Source organism: Mytilus trossulus, chromosome 14 (genome assembly GCF_036588685.1).
Source record: "Mytilus trossulus isolate FHL-02 chromosome 14, PNRI_Mtr1.1.1.hap1, whole genome shotgun sequence".
NCBI classification, from domain to species: Eukaryota; Metazoa; Mollusca; class Bivalvia; order Mytilida; family Mytilidae; genus Mytilus; species Mytilus trossulus.
In genome coordinates, this window is record NC_086386.1 from 77,926,976 (window position 1) to 77,946,109 (window position 19,134).

The following is a 19,134-nucleotide window of genomic DNA, read 5'->3' on the forward strand; positions in this document are numbered from 1 at the left end:
GTTCATGATTTGTGTCTCCATGTCCTTAGAGTATGGGTCAAAAAGTGTTTATTCCTCTTTCTCTATCATGCCTTTATTCTGTCCTGAAATGCAACTTTTTTGGAAACAATCATGATCAAAATAAAATTTATAGAAAAATACAGTATTTCCAGAATTGACGATAAAAGGTACTTAAAACTGTTGATTCATTTATTTTTCATTGGTACCTATTTAATTTGATGGAGGCAAAACTATGATTTTGAGGTTTGTGATACAGTGATAGTCTGCATTTCAGTCTATTGAATATTTGTGCTTTGAACTTTTGTATATACATGGTTGACATATAGCCACACAACTTTAATAAATGTGTATCCACAGCCTTTTAATGAAACTTCTGTTCTGTCAAATTAGAAATTATTGTCTGGATTTATTATTTCTATTTTGCATGAATTGTCATAAATGGCGATGACCAATAAATCTTCATTAATATCTATGTTATCAGTTATCAGAATGCAAGTTTGTTACTTTTGCAATACTCACCCAATCTCATTATTCGACTTAATAAAAAAACTCACAATCATTTCTGAATTGACAGGACTTTAAATTTAGAAATTATCATGCATTTATTATTGCGATTTTGTCATTTTAGACTTGAATGCGATTTTAATTATTACGATTTTTAGAAAAATCCTGTTTAATTCATATTAAATGTTTCAAAATGTGAGTTTAAATTATTGCGTTTACAACTTTGTCACATTTTTCGCAATGATAATAACCACACAATGATTTCTGAATTGACAGTATATGAAAATGACAATGTTCAGACTTTAGCACCTTTCCTGTAGCCGTCTGTTAGAGAATATAATTACTATGACGGGAGCAACATCTAATCGATAATATGGCTGATAAATTCTCACGTTCAGTGGACAAAATCCTTTCTATCTTTTAACATTGCAGACATATTGATTTTATATCTTCTCCATAAAAGTAATTTATGATCGGAGTACCTAAATTACCTCAAGATACTGAATTCCCTTGGAAATTTGGCAAATGTATAGATAGTTTAACATTAATAAATTAAGGACGTGTTATTCGGTACTTCTACAAAACATCAATTAATTCGAACTTGAAAGTGTCCTTTAAAATTATTCATAAAATTTTCTGTAAATGTTTCCCATTCTGTAACTTTGTATTTATTTTAACAATGCAGCTTGCAGTTTTGCAGATCTCTTTTGTTTTGTGGCGTTTGGTTTCATTATTAATATGGAAACTGAAGGAAGAATTATCGATTTTTTAAGCTCGTAATTATGAGATGACAGCTTTCTCAGTCTTAATCATTTGTGATGCGTGTTGAGATAGATTTCTTAGTTTTGATTCATTGGCCGGTGGAATTCTTAAATCTCTTTGCTATAATGAATTTTATAAAAAAAAAAAAATATTTCATGTCTTCATTTAAGCAGTGTTAAAGTTTGAAATAGAAAAAAAAAACTGGAAACAATTTCATTCTTTTATACATTCATTGTTTTGAAATTCAGCTCTAAGATACTTGTGCATAAGTAATATTTACATCTCTAGATAAGAGGCTGATAAAGGGGACAGGGCATCCTCCCCCCTTTTTCACCTGATGGAGCTACATACTGTAAACCAACTTATTTTCGCGGATACTTTATTTCGCGTTTTCCTCTTTCTAGTCAACTTCAACTTCTATTTAATTTTGTGATTTTTCCATTTACTTGATGTAGTTTAATTTGATAAGGATAGATCCAAGATTTTTATATTCGCGACAATTTATTTTTGCGTTATTTTTTTACTTGCGAAAGTCGCAAAAATAAATCACTCGCGAATATAAGTTGGTTTACAGTATATGGATATAGCATATCCTTTTTACATGTCCCACATGCACTCCATAGTTCCTAGTTTAGGGCCCTCCCCTATTTCAAAATCCTGGATCTGGATCTGTTAGTGTTGTTGTCATTAAATGTGGTTGTATAACCTGCATTTGACATGCTTTTTCAAAACAAAACAAAAATCAATTGCTGAAATGCTACATCTAGCTATCATTTAACATGTTTAACAATAAACTATGGTGAAAATTAGATACTTTTTATCAAGTTAATGTCCTCTTGCTTATATCTTATGCATATATAATGAAAAAAAATAAAACTTTAAAACTTTCTCATATTCTTTTCGTTCAAAACAAGATATCTATAATAATTTTCATCAATTATTCATATTTTGTGCAGACTTGATTTATTACATTAAGATTCTATTAAGATTATAACATTTATTCATATGATAGGATATGGCTTATATATAATTGATCATCACTTTTTGAGTCTCAAGGACAAACACTAAAAAAATATAGTTTGACATGTTGTATGATTGTTATAAACGATTGCTTGTATTGGAAAGTTCATCCTAAAGTGGGTTACACTAGATGTAAAAGTACAAACAAATGTATGTTGTGTTCAGTTGTACATAGTGATATCTAGGTTTAATACTTTTCATTTATTGTAATAGGTTGGATGATTGATGTAATAAATCAAAAAGTTACATGCTATGTCCTAAATAAAATGGAACATCTATGACTGACCTCTCTTGAACTGAATTTTAAATGTGCTTATTGTTATGCGTTTACTTTTCTACATTGGCTAGAGGTATAGGGGGAGGGTTGAGATCTCACAAACATGTTTAACCATGCCGCATTTTTGCGTCTGTCCCAAGTCAGGAGCCTCTGGCCTTTGTTAGTCTTGTATTATATTAATTTTAGTTTCTTGTGTACAATTTGGAAATTAGTATGGTGTTCATTATCACTGAACTAGTATATATTTGTTGAGGGGCAAGCTGAAGGACGCCTCCGGGTGTGGGAATTTCTCGTTGCATTGAAGACCTGTTGGTGACCTTCTGCTGTTGTTTTTTCTATGGTCGGGTTCTTGTCTTTTTGTCACATTGCCTATTTAATTTCCATTCTCAATTTTATTGTAAAAAGTTTTGACATTTGTAGTATGACATGCTTCCATGGTATGGGCTTTGCTTATTGTTGAAGGCCATACTGTCACCTATAGTTCTACATCATTTAGTCTCGGGTTGAGAGTTGTCTCATTGTCAATCATACAACATCTTATTTTCATACACAAATTACCATGTGACATGTTTTCAGTGATGTTAAAATACATTTATACATATCCTAATAGGAAAGTTGTATTTCCTTGTTCCTTTTAAATCTAAGGCCACCTAAACCTCAGAAATTCATGATAAAAGTACTCCACAAATGAATACACAGTACAAATGTATGTAAAACTTATAATACTTAAATTATTTATTGTCTAATTCCCTCACTGTATTATGAATATCAATTCTACCACAATTCCCTTGAATAATATTTATCCATTGGATATAATTACATAAAATTGTGAATGGAAATGGAGAAAATGTCAAAGAGACAACAACCCGACCATAGAAAAAAACAACAGCAGAAGATCACCAACAGGTCTTCAATGTAGGGAGAAATTCACGCACCCAGAAGCGTCCTTCAACTGGCCCCTAAACAAATATACATGTACATTCTTGCTACTTTTATCAGCTGTATACTAAAATTTTGCTGTCTAGAAGAAAAATGGTTTGATTTTATTCAAACTTTCAACCTTATTTTTGACCTTCTTGTTCATAATTCATCCTTATATTCAGACCTTTTCAGGTTCATTATTTACCTAGCTACATTCTGATCTTTTTGGTTAATAACTCACCCTTTGATATACTTGGACCTGCTGGTTAATAATGCATACATTATTTTATTTCAGACACATATTTCACAAGTCATGCGTTGACCCCTGGTTATTGGACCAGAGAAGCTGCCCAATGTGTAAGCTAGACATCCTTAGAGAGTATGGCATGCAAGTTCATGTAAGTATAGCAGACGACACATGTTTAGAATGAAGGATTATGGGTAATCTTATTGTTCATTCATGTCATAATAAAAGCCACCAACGCAGCGAGAAAATCCTTCACCCAGAGGTGGTCCTCAGCTTGCCCACAAATAAAATTGTGTACTAGTTCAGTGAAAATTACATACATGTATGAACATGTAACAGTATGATATATTATGATGAAATCTAGGTTCAATATTTAGGGTGTCCTGGAGTGAGTTTGGGGCATGAAGATCAAGGAAAATAAAATAAAAAAATTCTTGCTGATGTTTCTAGTAAAAGAATTTTAACATTTGAACCCCACAATTAAATGATTTTAGTACCTTCTATTCCCTCACACATTTTTTTTTCAGAACAAGCTGAAAATTTACTTTGAACTTTTAAAAATGCCAAGTATTTAAATATTATTTGTTCCAATTGCAGGGCTCACGCTACCAGACGACTTGGGCGAAGAAGTCGCTTTCCCGACCGTCACTTTGCTTTCCCCGACCCCCAAAAGCGAAGACAAGTCGCCCTGTTGTTTACGATACTCGCTTCCGTCATCGGACATTTTCTATTTTTACCAAGTTGATGAAACATCAACTTTTTATTGATAATTAAAGACATTTAGACATAAACGATTAATTATCTTATGAAACGAGGTTGAAGCATCGTTTTCTGCAGTGTGTAGCAAGTTATTTGATAAAAATACAACTTTTTATCACTTGGTGCACTTCTGGAAGTTCCGGTGCTTGTTACTCGAAAACGTACTTCAACCTAACTTTCTGCTGCAAATTAAGTTTGTTACTTCATTTAAACTTGATAAAAGTTGCCCCCAGTAAATGTTCAATCCATTTATTGCATTAAAAACGTCATGATCCTTTCCAAATAACTTGTCAAACATCGTTTATTTTTGAAAATTTTCTTGCAATCGTCCGCCATTGTCCAATTTCTAAACTACTGATCGGAAACGGACCAACTATGACCGAAATCCGTATTTTTACAAAAATTACTACGGACACACGGATGGAACAGCTGACAGAAGAATATTGATCCCAAAAGGAAAAATTACGCATTCTACACGCATTAAAAGACTTTTGGTTACATCTAAATAAACTCATCATTGATTGGTGTATATAATTCCCTATAATTTATATGGATTATGGTAAACTATTGTAAAGTTGCTTAACTCTTAGACTATTACACTAATATCAATATATTATGGCCCAGCTTACCTTTATATATCTTTTGATGAGAAATACTGATTTCATACACTAGATAGTTTTAATTTAATTGTAATTGATATATTATAAATTCTTTACCTTTTTTAAAAAAAAAAAAAAATTCTAGTGCTAGACATTTAGTTGGTAATTTCTCACAAGGACCATAGTAAAATTTAAACAACTTTTAATTTGAAATGTTACTTTAATTGAATACTCAGATATGAATTGAACAATATAAAAAGAACATTATTTACAAATGACCTTTTATACTACAGTAAAATCCAAACATTGTAGCGCACCGCGCGAATGAGCACTTCTCTTTCAAATCTCACCACTTCTCCCTATCAGTTTCAAAAAGAGAAGTCACTTCTCCCTATAATTCTGAAGTAGTGTGAGCCCTGAAATTGTTTGGACAGGGTAACTGCCAATGACATTGACATTGAAATATACATTGTATGTACAGCGTCTATGAAAAATATTTGTATTTTGATAACATTAAAGTGTTCATATCAACCTCAATTACATGTGTCCTTGAGAGATTGAGAGAAATCAGGAAATTACATGGAGTAGATACTGCAATAAGTTGTTTGATAGTTTTAGTTAAATAAGGCCAAATACAAATAAGTGTGTGGTTCCAGTTACCCTACCTACCATTCTTTCAAGTCTTAATAATAGCCTACCCTAAACAAAACAAAATAATTTTTCATTAAACACTGTAAAAGACGGAATGTTGCTTCCGAAGAGTCAATGTTAAAAATAACATACAGTAGAATTAGAAAACCCTACCTAGTTTGACCCAAACTTATTTTTAGATGGAAATGGAACCACCCATATTATTTTATTTGGCCTAATATATGCATGCATCAGTTTTTGATCAGACATAACCTCAAGTATTTGAATGAATATCCTGGATGTTGACCTAAGAATTTTCAAAACAAAAGGGTATTAGTATGTGATTTAAATGCCACAGAAGAAAGGATAGATTTTTTATTAATTTTTTGGGGAAGAGAATTATCATCGAAGGCTTAGAAAGTTGTCTGTAAATTTGTAAGTTCAAAAATTTGCACCATCAAGAATTTGTCATCACAATTAATCTGGCATTTAAAACTGTTATCATGAATAAAAGATGGATTAATGAGAGAGAGGGGTGCTGGAGCAAGCCCAGAGTGTTTTTTAATTTCCTAATTAACTGAAAATACATTATCAGTCTCTATCCTGACTTTTGACCTCATTCTAACTCAAGAAAAACAATCAAAAATGTAATTGAATAAAAAAAAAGGGGGGGGGATGGAGAAAGTACATTAATAGGGAATTTTAGGTTGTATTTTAAATTTGTCAGTTTAAAAAAAATTCATTCATCTGTCTACTTATGTTTCAAGGCATTTTTGTAATTTTTTATATAGCAAGGAAGTGGAAATTCTTTCCCACAGGTCTTACTGTTAGAAATTCTTTCCCACAGGTCTTACTGTTAGATATCTTTTGTTACTATTACATAATGTAGTATTTTAAATTTAAACTTTTCCCTCTTTAATCATTTCGGTCAATAACAATGATTTCATAATCTACTTTTACATTGAATCCCAGTGTTTTTCTAACAGGTGAGGTTTATAAAAAGAAAAGGTCAAATTTGTGATTTTCTTGTTTTTCATCAGCTAACTGGTCCACGACAAAAACACCCAAGAAAAAAACGTATAGTAAATCTTTTTGATATTAAACCTTTTTTGAAATTTTTCAATGTACATTTTAACTCGATATGAATATATCCATATATATCTTTAAGATATTTGAAATAAATTAAAAACATATATATACAAATTAAATAATGAACGACATCCAAGTTTTTAATTTAGTTAGTTGGTATCAATTGAAACGCAAGTTTAGCTCAGTATGAGTTTATTTTCTTTCTGATCTGAGTTAAAAGCTAGTTGTTTTCACACAAATAAATTTAAAAAGAGACACTCCAACTGGTATTTACTTATATTATGACCTAAACGTACTAGAATATGACTAGGGGAAAAATTGGTACCAAACTATTTAAGTTTATTGTTTACCAATAATATTATGAGTTTGTTTTTTTCTGGTTGACCGATCATATTGAAAAGTAAAGACACAAACAACTTTAAAACTGAAGATGGTCTAATAGTCTTGAGTATAAACAATGTTAACTAGTACAATGTATAAATCTACATAGGTTTATAGTTTAGTATAAGTTTGTTTTTCTTTCTGGATGAATAATTGTTTTTGAAAATTTGACATAAAACAATTTTAAAAACAGACATGGTCTAAATGATCTGGATTATGAACTAAGTGTACTTTGTAAATTTTGTTTAACCGGTTTTTTTTTAACAACAGAATTAAACCTTTATTTCAATTTCAGGCTTGTTACAATTTTGCTTGACCTTAATATATCTTTCCTGTTTACACTGTGTTTACATTGTTTGTCAAGTGCGGAAAGTGACACAACAAATGATATTTATTTTAAGTTGGTCAGATTACTCTGAAAAAGTTATACAATTATACTAAATCTGCTTTGTGATGATTAACCTGACACAGTAATTAACAACTTTATGTCACTGTAACCATAAAGGTAGCTAAGATGGTTGCTTGAATACTGTGGATTCATTTATTTTTGTGGATTTGCCAAATTTGCTTTCAAACCTATTGAAAATGTATGCCTCGTTAAATATTTGAATTACCATTTGTTTACCTTTACAACAAAATCTATGAAATTGGTACCCCATAAATAATAATGAATTCACATTTTGAAATGATATAGAATTCACATTTGTAAAGCAAATTGTTCAATGTTTATATAAAAACCATATGAATTCTTTTTTTTTTGCAGTTAAATAGTAGTCAAGAGACTGTACATGCTGAAGCAGAGAGTGGCGCTACAGCCTCTGCCATCGGGGACGACACCGAACATTTATCGTCTCCAGAGGAACACAGTCGGGCAGAAGCTATTGTTCTAATTAGACATCAGCCTAGTTTCCAATACCATGGCTCGGACACATTCTGTGCAGAGACTTCACCGCATACCACGAATATTATGGCTCATATAGAGCTGGAGGATGAAGACAATAACTTAAGTGACAACGAATGCAATGAATTACACTCATTAATGACAGGTTTGCCCCGAAAAGACAGTGGTGCCTCCACAGACAAAGGAGATGTCTAGTGTCGGCTCAAAGAAGCTGTTTTTATTTGTGCATTTTCAAATGGAGATTAAACTTTTTCTTTAAGGACTTTAAAGGTCTTTTTTTTAAAAGAAATTTTTCACAAATTTATTGTGGAAATTTAGATTATTTTCATTAAGTTGTAGAAACGAAATCTGCAGACACTTGATGAAACTGTGTTGTTATTACTTTGAACAAAAGTCCGATCATTTTACTTTGTTACCTCCTAAATGAGTCCTTTTCCATGTTCAATATGACCTGCATTTACATGACAGGAATTCATGCAGATGTCATCTTATTTACATCTATACATGAGAAAGTTATTCAACACGTAAGCTCCATTTGTTGTATCTTGTCACCATTCACAGACACTGATTTGAAAAAAGTGTGAAATTCCAGTTCAAAGCATAATTTGAAAGGGGAGATAACTCATATCCCAAAGAGGAGACAACCCAGTAGCTGTCATAGAAAGATAGTTGCATATTTCACAAATTCTCATTACTCCTAGTCTTATTTGTTATTGAAGTTGTTAAATTGTTGTTTATATGTATGAAAGATATTGTAAATGTAAGTAAAGTGCTTCATAGTATTATATTGTGTAAAAATGTATCCCATTATTTATATTGTTTCTTGCATTTGTAAAATAGTGTTTGTCAATTTTCAAATCTGCATTCAGCAGTCTTTTTTTTGTGATTTTCATTCCATTGATGAGTGGCAGGACCTTTGATTCCATCTTGATCTTTTGTCACATGATCTGAACAATCAGAGTCATTTAAGTCACATGACCTCACTTCAAGTCTTTTATTAGAATTTTGTCACATGTCTCCTTAACGAATTATAGTTATCCCGTACCATTGTAAACTCGTACCAACGTCAACTCGTACCACTTTATAAAAACTCGTACCATTGCAAACTCGTACCACTGCTAACTCGTACCAACTTATTTAAATGCATTTAAATGTTGTTTTATGATGTATGTAATTTACTTTCACTCAATACCTCTCAAGTCTGTAAAATGTATATAATTTGAAAGTACAATGACCAATTTGTAGCTAATGTTCCCTGTCTATAAAAATTTGGATAGAAAATACCGTGGCAGATTTGCTTTGTTGTCTCTTATGAAAAGAATTTTTTAAACTTTTACTGATAATTAATGAGTTTAATTTTTAATCATTCCAAAGTAATTGTTCATGAATGAAATTCTTACTTTTTATAAATAGCAAGTTACAATGAAATGTAACCGTTTCCTGTTCCCGAATTTTCCCGCCAAAAAGCACATGGCTTTCAACAATTGTAAACAAAGCATTCAATGTGTGATCATGGATTACAGCATTAATTAATTTAATTTGGATATAGATATTCAACTTAAGGTACAGTTAAAGCAATTTTTTTTCTTTCTTCTGGATTATAACTACTTTGAAAGATCAGCTTAAAAAATAAAGCTTTTTAGAAAGAAAAAAAATCGTATTTTTGTCTATAAAATCCAGTATAAAATTCAAGTAATTCAACATTAGTTTTATTAAGTTTACAAAAAATATTCTTAATATTTTATATATTTTTGATGGTACGAGTTTGCAGTGGTACGACTTTCCTGTGTTACGAGTTTTGGTACGAGTTAACATGGTACGAGTTTCCGTTGGTACGAGTTAACTTGCTTCCCTCCTTAACATCCAATCATATGCTATGCTACATTTGTAGCACCTTATGTACAATTCACTGTGTTGATTAGTGTAAATATTTATTTTGTGTCTTTACACATTTATAGGACACTTTGTATCAAAGTTGGAAAAATATAAAGTTATTCAATCATAAAAAGAATTGAAAATGAAAATTTATAAAGGAAATAATTTTATTATTTGTTTTCTGTGCCATTTTTTTGTGTGGATATTACGAATATAATCAGTCACTGGGTGAATGAGGATGAAAGTTGATTCCATTTGAGACTCCTTTTCAAAGCCATGTACCATAACAATATTAAGTTATATTAGTGGCCTAATCAGAAAAATTCTTAATGCAGGGGCCCATTAACTGCCAAAGAGGGGGACTGCTCCATTCATGCTTCAATGATTCCTTTAATCATCCAAAATTTTCCCTCAAAAGAGCAGGGGGACTGGGAAATCATGGAACTAGTTTCAAAAGGATGACATTAAACTAAACCTGCTTCATCAATTTATTTTGGATATATAACATTAACTATCCAGCAAACTTAAATTTTATAGACAAGGAAAACACCAAAGTAGTTTAGCTGTAGGCAAGCATGAATTTTATAAACTAAGCACACGCAAAAGTAGTTATGGTAATATATTTCATAAACTAAGAACATAATTAAATATTCTAGCAGTAAATGAAAAAAGCAGTCATCAGATTTTTTATTGCAATGTTAATTATAACAAATTGTTCTAATAAAAGCCAAATAAGCAATATACATTTCTAAGCAAATTATTAACTTCTTTTTCTCATTTTATTCACGCATAATCAGTTTTTGTCTCTGTACATAATACCTTTGGCCATTTTATTGAGAAGAACGAACAAATAACGTGAATAACAACACGTAATGTCTACCTGATGTTAATGACAATGTTATTGAATTTCTGTCAAATTGTTTCTCAGTTTGCAGCTCATAATTATACCACACAGAACTGACAGCCTTGAATCCATAAAAGGAGCCAAGCCTTTGTAATTAAATTCTTGTTAGCACATATAAGTATTTATAAAAGATATATGTTTTTTTTTTATACTTGACTTTCGAAAATAAAGGAAAGGTGTAGCTTTTAAAAGGCATTTTTTAAATATCTATTTGGGATATAAGGATCTAACATTTAGTGATTCAGCTCTTTTTGAATCTTCTATCTATAATCACATATTCTCTTTCAAAAAGATGCTGATGAAATTTTCTCTTAATTTTATTTACTGTTTTGTGGTTCAACGTTTGACAATAGTTCTTTTAACCACATGCATATTTTTTAGTGAAGCAAGATATAAGCCTGCTCTGAGGATCGTCTTTCTTTTTAAAGAGTATTTCAAAGCATGCTTGCAGCTTGCTCTTGGAAAGATCTAGTACCCAATACAATATTTCATTTGTCATAAAAGAACAGGTGTATTGAAATACATGTACGTAAAAGCTGACTAAAATAAAGCAATTTAGGACCCCAGAATTCTGTTCAGTTTGGACAGGTGGTTGCTTTACACAGGTTGCGTATAAGACTGATTTATCTGCATAGTAATGGCCAAATACATGACAGGAGTTAGAATAAAAAAAAAATCGTGTATTTGTTGTACATTTTCTAAATTTGTTGAGATTTGAAGAAGAAAAAATGTATGGATAATTTGATGTGAAGTTAGAAAGTTTAATGAGTAATTGAATTGTGTGAGAAATTTAAATGTGTGAATTACGTGATATGGTTGAATGCGTGTGTTGATGGTGTTCAATGTTACCCAGTGTTATATGGTTATATGTCGAGACACTGTCAAAGATTGTTGTTAATTGATTATTATTTATTTCATTGTTGACATTGTCACCGAGTACGTCATTGTTTATATTTGTTGCATAAGTATTGTGTAAAAATTCAGAATATACATCGTTATTTAATATTTTTTGTGACGACACTGTAAAAACATTTTCACATAGCAGTTGATTGTAGAAGCTTTATAGAATTTGCAAAGAGTGGCTTTTTTTCCATTTCTTCCGCAGATTTTCACATTTGCCCCCTCGTAACTCTGTGCAAGCCATTTCATAGTAAGTCAGACTATTTAAGTACAATAATAATGGCACTCTAAAATAATAAAAAATTTAAGAAATAGCAGCTCTTTAGCATGCTTTATGTATCCTTGCTATAAAATCTCTTGGTATTTACATTTAGGGCTTTCAAATTGAGGATGCTTTGCTTATGATTCTTTTATTAAAGATTTGCTTTCCAAAACAATATATTGATATACTTATCATAAGATTTAAGCTTTTCCATAAAAGAAATTTATTATTTTAGCCATTATTAAATTTTGTTACACATGCTTTTTTGCTTTAGGACTTTTATATAAATTCAGCTCAAAATAAACCAAAGAAATGAAGAATTGTTCTCACAAGTTTATAAAATATATGACTTTATCGTGATTTATAAAATGATATCAAGCTAAATAAGCTTGAAAGTAGTTAGCTTAAACATGTTAAGCATTCAATTGAACATTTAATTTATTATTCAGTTTCTTCGAAGAAGGGTTATTTTTTAAAACTTTTCCAAAGGGGAGTTTACTTGAGAAAGCAGGGTAACGTAAAACAGATCAAACATCAGTTTTTGGTCTGGTTTAATGAAGTTTTGTCCCATGTTTAATGTATTTGTGCAATTCCACATTGTTTTGAAAGAGAATTGCTTTTACCATGTTTACTGGATATTCATCAAGCACCCTTTATCTCTACTGTTTTTGTAATTTTGACTCTTTGAATTATTTATGTTATTTGAAGAACCCTTATTTAGAGCTTACGTTATCAAATTGAAAGAATCATGTTGTTATTATAATGAGACCTAGAAAAAAGCACACTACTGTGAGTCACTTGAACGTTTACTTTTACCCTTTTCTAAAATATATTCCAAGTTTCTAAATAACATAGTTAAATTTTCTTCTGTGTCACATGGATGCTTTACAAGCATTGCTGAAACTGACATTTATTCAAACACATTACTGATTTTTAAAGAGAAGAGTCAATTCCCTTTTCCTAGTTTTTACCTCCTTAACTTGCAAGTGTGAAAAATGGTCTGTAAAACATTGAGAAGTAGGGGGCGCTGTGCTCTGAAACTCACCATATCATTTATAAACTTGTGTATTTAGTCATTGATGAGGCAGCTTGATATTATATTGTGTTCTTGAATAATTTGTGTGGTGTATCACAAGGGTCAAGGTCAAAGGGGTTGCACATTAAGTATCTGACATTGCTAGACATATTCATTTCTTTATTTTGGGAAAGAAATTTTGGAGTGATCTTAGAAAATTGCTGTTAAGGGAAAAAATAAAATTTAGAAATAAAGTACTAAAAAATGTAATGTTAGCTTAATATGGGAATTAGAGAGAAATTTTTGTATAGGTATCGTTAATTAATCATCTTGGCTACAGTGAAATAATTAGTTTCATTGCATGTTTAAGTTTCCCAATTTTGATTAAATGAAGTAATTAAGAACAGAAATACACATTTAGAAAAAGCATCTCAATTCACTGCCAAGAATCCATGTGGGCTCCAATTCTTTGTATCTGCATATTGCTTTAAAAGTTGTTGTTTTACCTACAATTTTAAGGTTTCTACAATTTCATGTAAACAATATAATTTGTACATGAATTTTAACAAGGACATGATAACTTTTGTACTCATTTGAAATCATAGAGAATATATAACATTTAATGATATTTGGGAACAAACCACATGAAATTAAAGTATGGTTTGGACATCATTTATGTGTATAATTTTTACTTAGAATGTAAAAACAACTTTAAAAAAACCAACGTGAAAGTGAAAATGATATTTTTCCTTCCTTGTTAACAGTTTGTTGTTAAATGAAGTAGATCAAAATAGTTTGAGTTCATAGTAGATTCTATTCAATGCATTTAATTAATAGTTCTGCATTTCACATCTACCACTGACCTTTGACCCTTTGAATGGAAACATTTTAACACATAGAATATAGTGCTATTATATCATTACGAATGTGCTTGTAAATATAAGCTTATTTCTCGGCTTGCAAGAGTGTTTGCCCAATCATGTCATTTATGAAAAAAGAAATCATTTTATTTATAAAAGAAAGGTATGTTGCCTTTTATTTTAGTGTGATTGCAACATGCTAGCTCATCAAATTATTTATGGGTTGTTTGTTTATTCTTGAAAACAATGTTCAGGCTTGCTCTTAGCCTATCAATATAATCCTTACATTGAGTACCCATTAATGACATGGGGATGCTCAGAGCATGCTTGGAATTTGCTTTCAAGAATAAATGCCAGACCCTTAATTTCATCAGTAAAGTTTGTAACTCATTATTGTAAATGTTCTTGATTTTCTGAAGTAAAAAATGTGCTATATTTATGATTTCACATTTGATATAGAGATATTGTATGTCAGTAAGGCAGAAAAATACATAATAATAATATGTAATTGTTTTTAACTAAACATCCTTTTCTGAGGGATATTGAAAGTATTTTAATAGTATTACTGTAGAACTTTCACTCGTCTGGGCTTAGCCTAAACAGGTACTGTGGAATCATAATTATTCGTTGGGTACCATCTTTCATTGATTTATATGAAAAGTTAGAGACTGATTTAAGATGTTCAAGGAAATACAAATTTTATATAGGGTTGTAAAAGGACTTATGAAAAACCTCAAAAATCAAGTATCCATTAAAATGCTTAATTTTTACTATTTTATCAGAAATTGATACCCAAAAAATAAATGAATATGCAGTATGTAATTTTAAAGAACTTGTGAAAGGTTTAAAACTCATTTCAGATCAGTGATTTTTATAATTTGTATACTGTAACATACACAGATTGATAAGAAAAAGGGTATTTTGATGTTCTAGATCATGTTTTATAAATTTATTTTTTCTTTTAACAGCATCAGTTTAAGTAGCTTTATTATTCATGCTGAGTTATTAAGTTAAATTTATTAAGTACTGTAAATTCTGAAATTATTGTATGCATTTATTGCTATTGCGAATTTTGAAGAACAGACAAAAATGTGAGATCAATTGCTGCAATTATTGAAAATCTGCATACCAATACATGTATACCAGATCTTATTTTTGCAGTACTCACCCAGTCACATTATTCATGTTAATAAAAACATTGCAATAACTTCTGAATTTACAGTAATACATGTGTACTTATAGTAGAATGACTTATTAGGATTATGACTTTTAAAGAAGTACCAGTTGTTAAAGTCTTTTATAAGTAGTGATGATTATGACATTCTGTAGATTGTTGTTTTTGAAAAATACCGGTATTAAAAAGAATATTGTATTGATGTTATTTTGATATATTATCAAATGGTAGATAGTCATGACCAAAAATTTAATCAGAATTTTGAAATCCTGGAAATCTATCTTAATTATGCATAATTATGATAAGAACAACTTTTGGCTGTACCTGTTATGCCCTTGTGTCCCAAAAAAATCAGTGATAGAAAAAAAATTATTTGTATCAGAAAAAGCTGAATCTAACATTTTGCAGGTATTCGTGAAAAAGTTTAAATCTTTATTCTGACTGTACTAATTTCAGTGCCACTCATGAATCATTTATAGACGAAATGCCAGCTGACTTACAAATTTTTTTAGAGAGTTATTTTCTATGAATTAGTCCTTGATTCTCAAAGTTAAAATAAACGACCTTTGAAATTATTGCTGCGAGTGGCATTTATATTTTTCTTTATGGCTATCTTCATTGTATTATGTAGTGAACAATGTTCTCCACAGCCCAGTGTATATGTGTGTGGATACCTCACCTTCATACCTAGATTTTCACTCTGGTTTTATGTTTTTCTGTACATGTACATGGATTTATTTTTATTTTGGAATCCAATGAGTTCTGTATGGGTTTCAAGAAGGGTGTTAAATATTACACAGATAACTTAAGGAGAAAGTGAAAAATGTTTATTTTTTTCATACAAATATGTTTTGTTCCATAACAAACTTTTAGCGACATAATAAACTTCATGAATTTGAATTTTCATTAAATTGAGATACACTTAAATTTGTGGACATGAAGCATCCATCAATCTGTAGTAGTATCTGTTCAAAAAATGCTAGTAATATTATTTTTTTAAATCAATAAAAGTATCAATCATGAAAATTGCAATCACAGACCCCTGTTGCATACTTCTAGCCAAACTGAATATATATAAATAAATCCATGTATAATTGTGTACCTATTGTAGAGCCAGAGTATTGCTACTGTACATAAAACTCCCTTGCCAAATGAGAAATTGTATATATATCATTGTTAATGCTGGTTTAGATGTATGTTTGTTATTGCTTATTAAATCTATACCAACTATATGTTGTGTCCTTTTCTTCATGATTTAGTGTCATTTTAGAGTCCACTTGAGCATGGTTTGTGAATACTGATACATTGATAAAAATAGGTATGAAATATAATGGAGAGTCATACTCGTAAGTATAAAGGAGACAACATTTTAAAATTGAAAGAAAAAACACCAAAAATATCAAGAATACCAAAAAAATATATAATTTTATACAATGTCATTCTTGTTTCCTAATTATAAAATCACTTACACCGCTAATGTCTTAAAAGGTACCGAAATAGCTGACAACTGTGGGTGTCAAAAGACCTGTTAGTTCTTTAAATTGGCAGTGCTTGATCTCTTTTACGTGACCTGTTCAATGAGACTCCTATAATTTACCTGAAGAGCAATTGTTTGTCACTCTACCAGAATAATCAGAAAGTTTTGGTTGGTAAGCCCTGCAACTTTATATTTGATTTGGATTGGACTGCTTTTATTTGGGCCCCTTTAACTAGTTTTTATGCAGAAAAAACGTTTATGGAAACCAGATTATATACCCGGTACTTTAACGCATATATATTTTTAGTTCAAATCAAATCTATATAACACTACTATGATGTATGCACGTATAAACTACCATTTCTGAGGAGCACTATTTAAGAATTAACCTGATGAAAAATAATATTACATTCCTCCATATTGGCATATATGACTATGTGTAACTTGGAGAATGTTATAAACTCAAAAACGTCATGCATGTTGTGAAAAATGAATTAATTAAATGATACAGGTATTCGCTGTCAATGAAGGTTGAAAGCTTGTTTTCTCTGCAATCCGGTAGTGAATGGGACATAGAAATACCAGAACATTATCAGGCTTAAGATAGATTGTAGACACTTTACTCATCTATTTTTGGACAGCAATGGGATGAATATAATTAAATCACTGATTAGAGAATTATCTAATGAACTTCTTAACAAGCTCGTTAAATGCCTTAATCAATGCGTTGTTGACGGTATGATGCAAACAACCAACGAATTTGACATGGTAATTTCCACACAACTACCGTTTTTTGCGTTGATGTAGTGAAAATGGAAGCTGATTCTTTAATGCGATATTGTTTTTCTTTCAGATATACTATAACGGTTAATTGTAAAATGGTCTTTACAATAAGATAAACTCCGTCAACCGGATAATGTGCATCTCTGAATGTTGTGAGCATGAGTGTTAACTAGGGGATTGAAATGTGGAATAAGTTTAAGAGACAACAACCTGACAAAAGAGTAAAACAAACAACGCAGCGAGAATTTCCCGCACCCAAAGGCGGGCTTAAGCTGGCCTCTAAACAAAAAGCATGCAGAACGTACATACTTTATGTTACATTAACACTTTGTATATACAACTGAACATAATATGTAAAACTAAACAATAAAAACTATACTTGCATCTGTTATAAAGGACTAAAAATTCCGTATTTTCTAACTTTTTATCGTACGAATTTTTCTAACTTTTTATCGCACGAATTGTGGACTGACCCTATTGAATCAGTTATTAAAAAAACGATAGTGCAATGATATTGAGAAGATTTTTATCATCGACAATACTTAATTTAAATGAAACTTATTGTACCTAGAAAACATTCTATTTATATGAACTTGCCCACAAATACAAACGAACATTGAATAAAGATACTAATGAAGATAAGAAATTAGTATATTTATTACAGGTTAATCAAAATTTTAACTTTTAAATTGATAATGGGTATTGATTTTGGAAAGTTTAAACTGGATCGACTTCACATTTATGTATTGGTTACGTGGTTATTTGCAGTAGGAAGTATGTAGATAAGAAATACCAATCCAAGATGGCCGAATCAAAGTCACAACATTTAAGATGTCACGTTTGCTTAGAGGTATTGAAATCGCCTAAAATTTTGCCTTGTCTTCATTCATTCTGCCAACAATGCATACATGAAATCATTTTGTCGACGGTAAAGAACAAGGAACCGAAACCAAAACAATTCGCATGCCCGGTATGTCACATTGTAGTTAAACCAAAAGATCCAACGATTGAAATTGAAAAATGAGATTTGCTACTGCAAGACAACACCGCCATGGTTACTGTTGGAGGGAAGGAGTGTCATACTTGTAAATATCACAACGAAACATCCGCTGTCAGCTTCTGGTGCAAAGTTTGCCCTGAAGCTTTTTGTAAAAGATGCAACACTATGCACGGTTGGATGAAACTAACTTCAACGCACGATGTCATCATAATTGAAGATTCAAAGTATATTGATTCTGGTATCGATCTTGACGTTATATCAGAAAAATGCAGTCTTCACTGTTCCCTTCCAATCGAAGCTTTTTGTAACGATCATAACGAACTGTGTTGCATATTGTGTTTGACCTTACGCCACCGAGAATGCTAAAATGTCAAAACAATTAACGAAATACCGGAGACAAAACGAAGTAATGAAACACTAGAAGCGGCCTTACAGAAAATTAAATTTGAAATGGAAAAGCTTCTAGCAGAAAAAGAAAAGAAGACGGAAAAACTAAAATCAACGGCTGAAACATTCGAAGAGGATGCGTTGAAATTCGTGCAGAAAATTAAGTGCAGGCTCGATGACATGTTTGGAAACTTCATCAAGCAGTTGCGTATTATACAAGATGAGCAGGATTCTATCCTTCAAGGAGACGTACAATTCCTTACAAATTCCGTGAGAACATTACAGCACTGGATTGAAGTAACCGAAATCGTTAGAATGTTTGGCACAGAAACACAATTTTTTATTCATTCGAAAACTATGACTAGCCAGATTAAAGAAAGTATTACACAACTTACAATCAGATTTTG

General features: G+C 30.9%; 1 protein-coding gene across 2 annotated transcripts in view; it reads left to right on the forward strand.

Annotated features, from left to right (window-relative positions):
- Positions 1-9,109, forward strand: part of LOC134698134 (RING finger protein 150-like) — a 39,913-nt gene extending 30,804 nt beyond the window's left edge. For both annotated transcript variants that reach the window (XM_063560424.1, XM_063560425.1), the window contains 2 exons: positions 3,780-3,882; positions 7,953-9,109. In XM_063560424.1, the coding sequence (XP_063416494.1) occupies positions 3,780-3,882; positions 7,953-8,285 (436 nt within the window). In that variant the 3' untranslated portion in view covers positions 8,286-9,109. The remainder of the gene's footprint in view (positions 1-3,779; positions 3,883-7,952) is intronic.
- Positions 9,110-19,134: the final 10,025 nt, after the last annotated feature.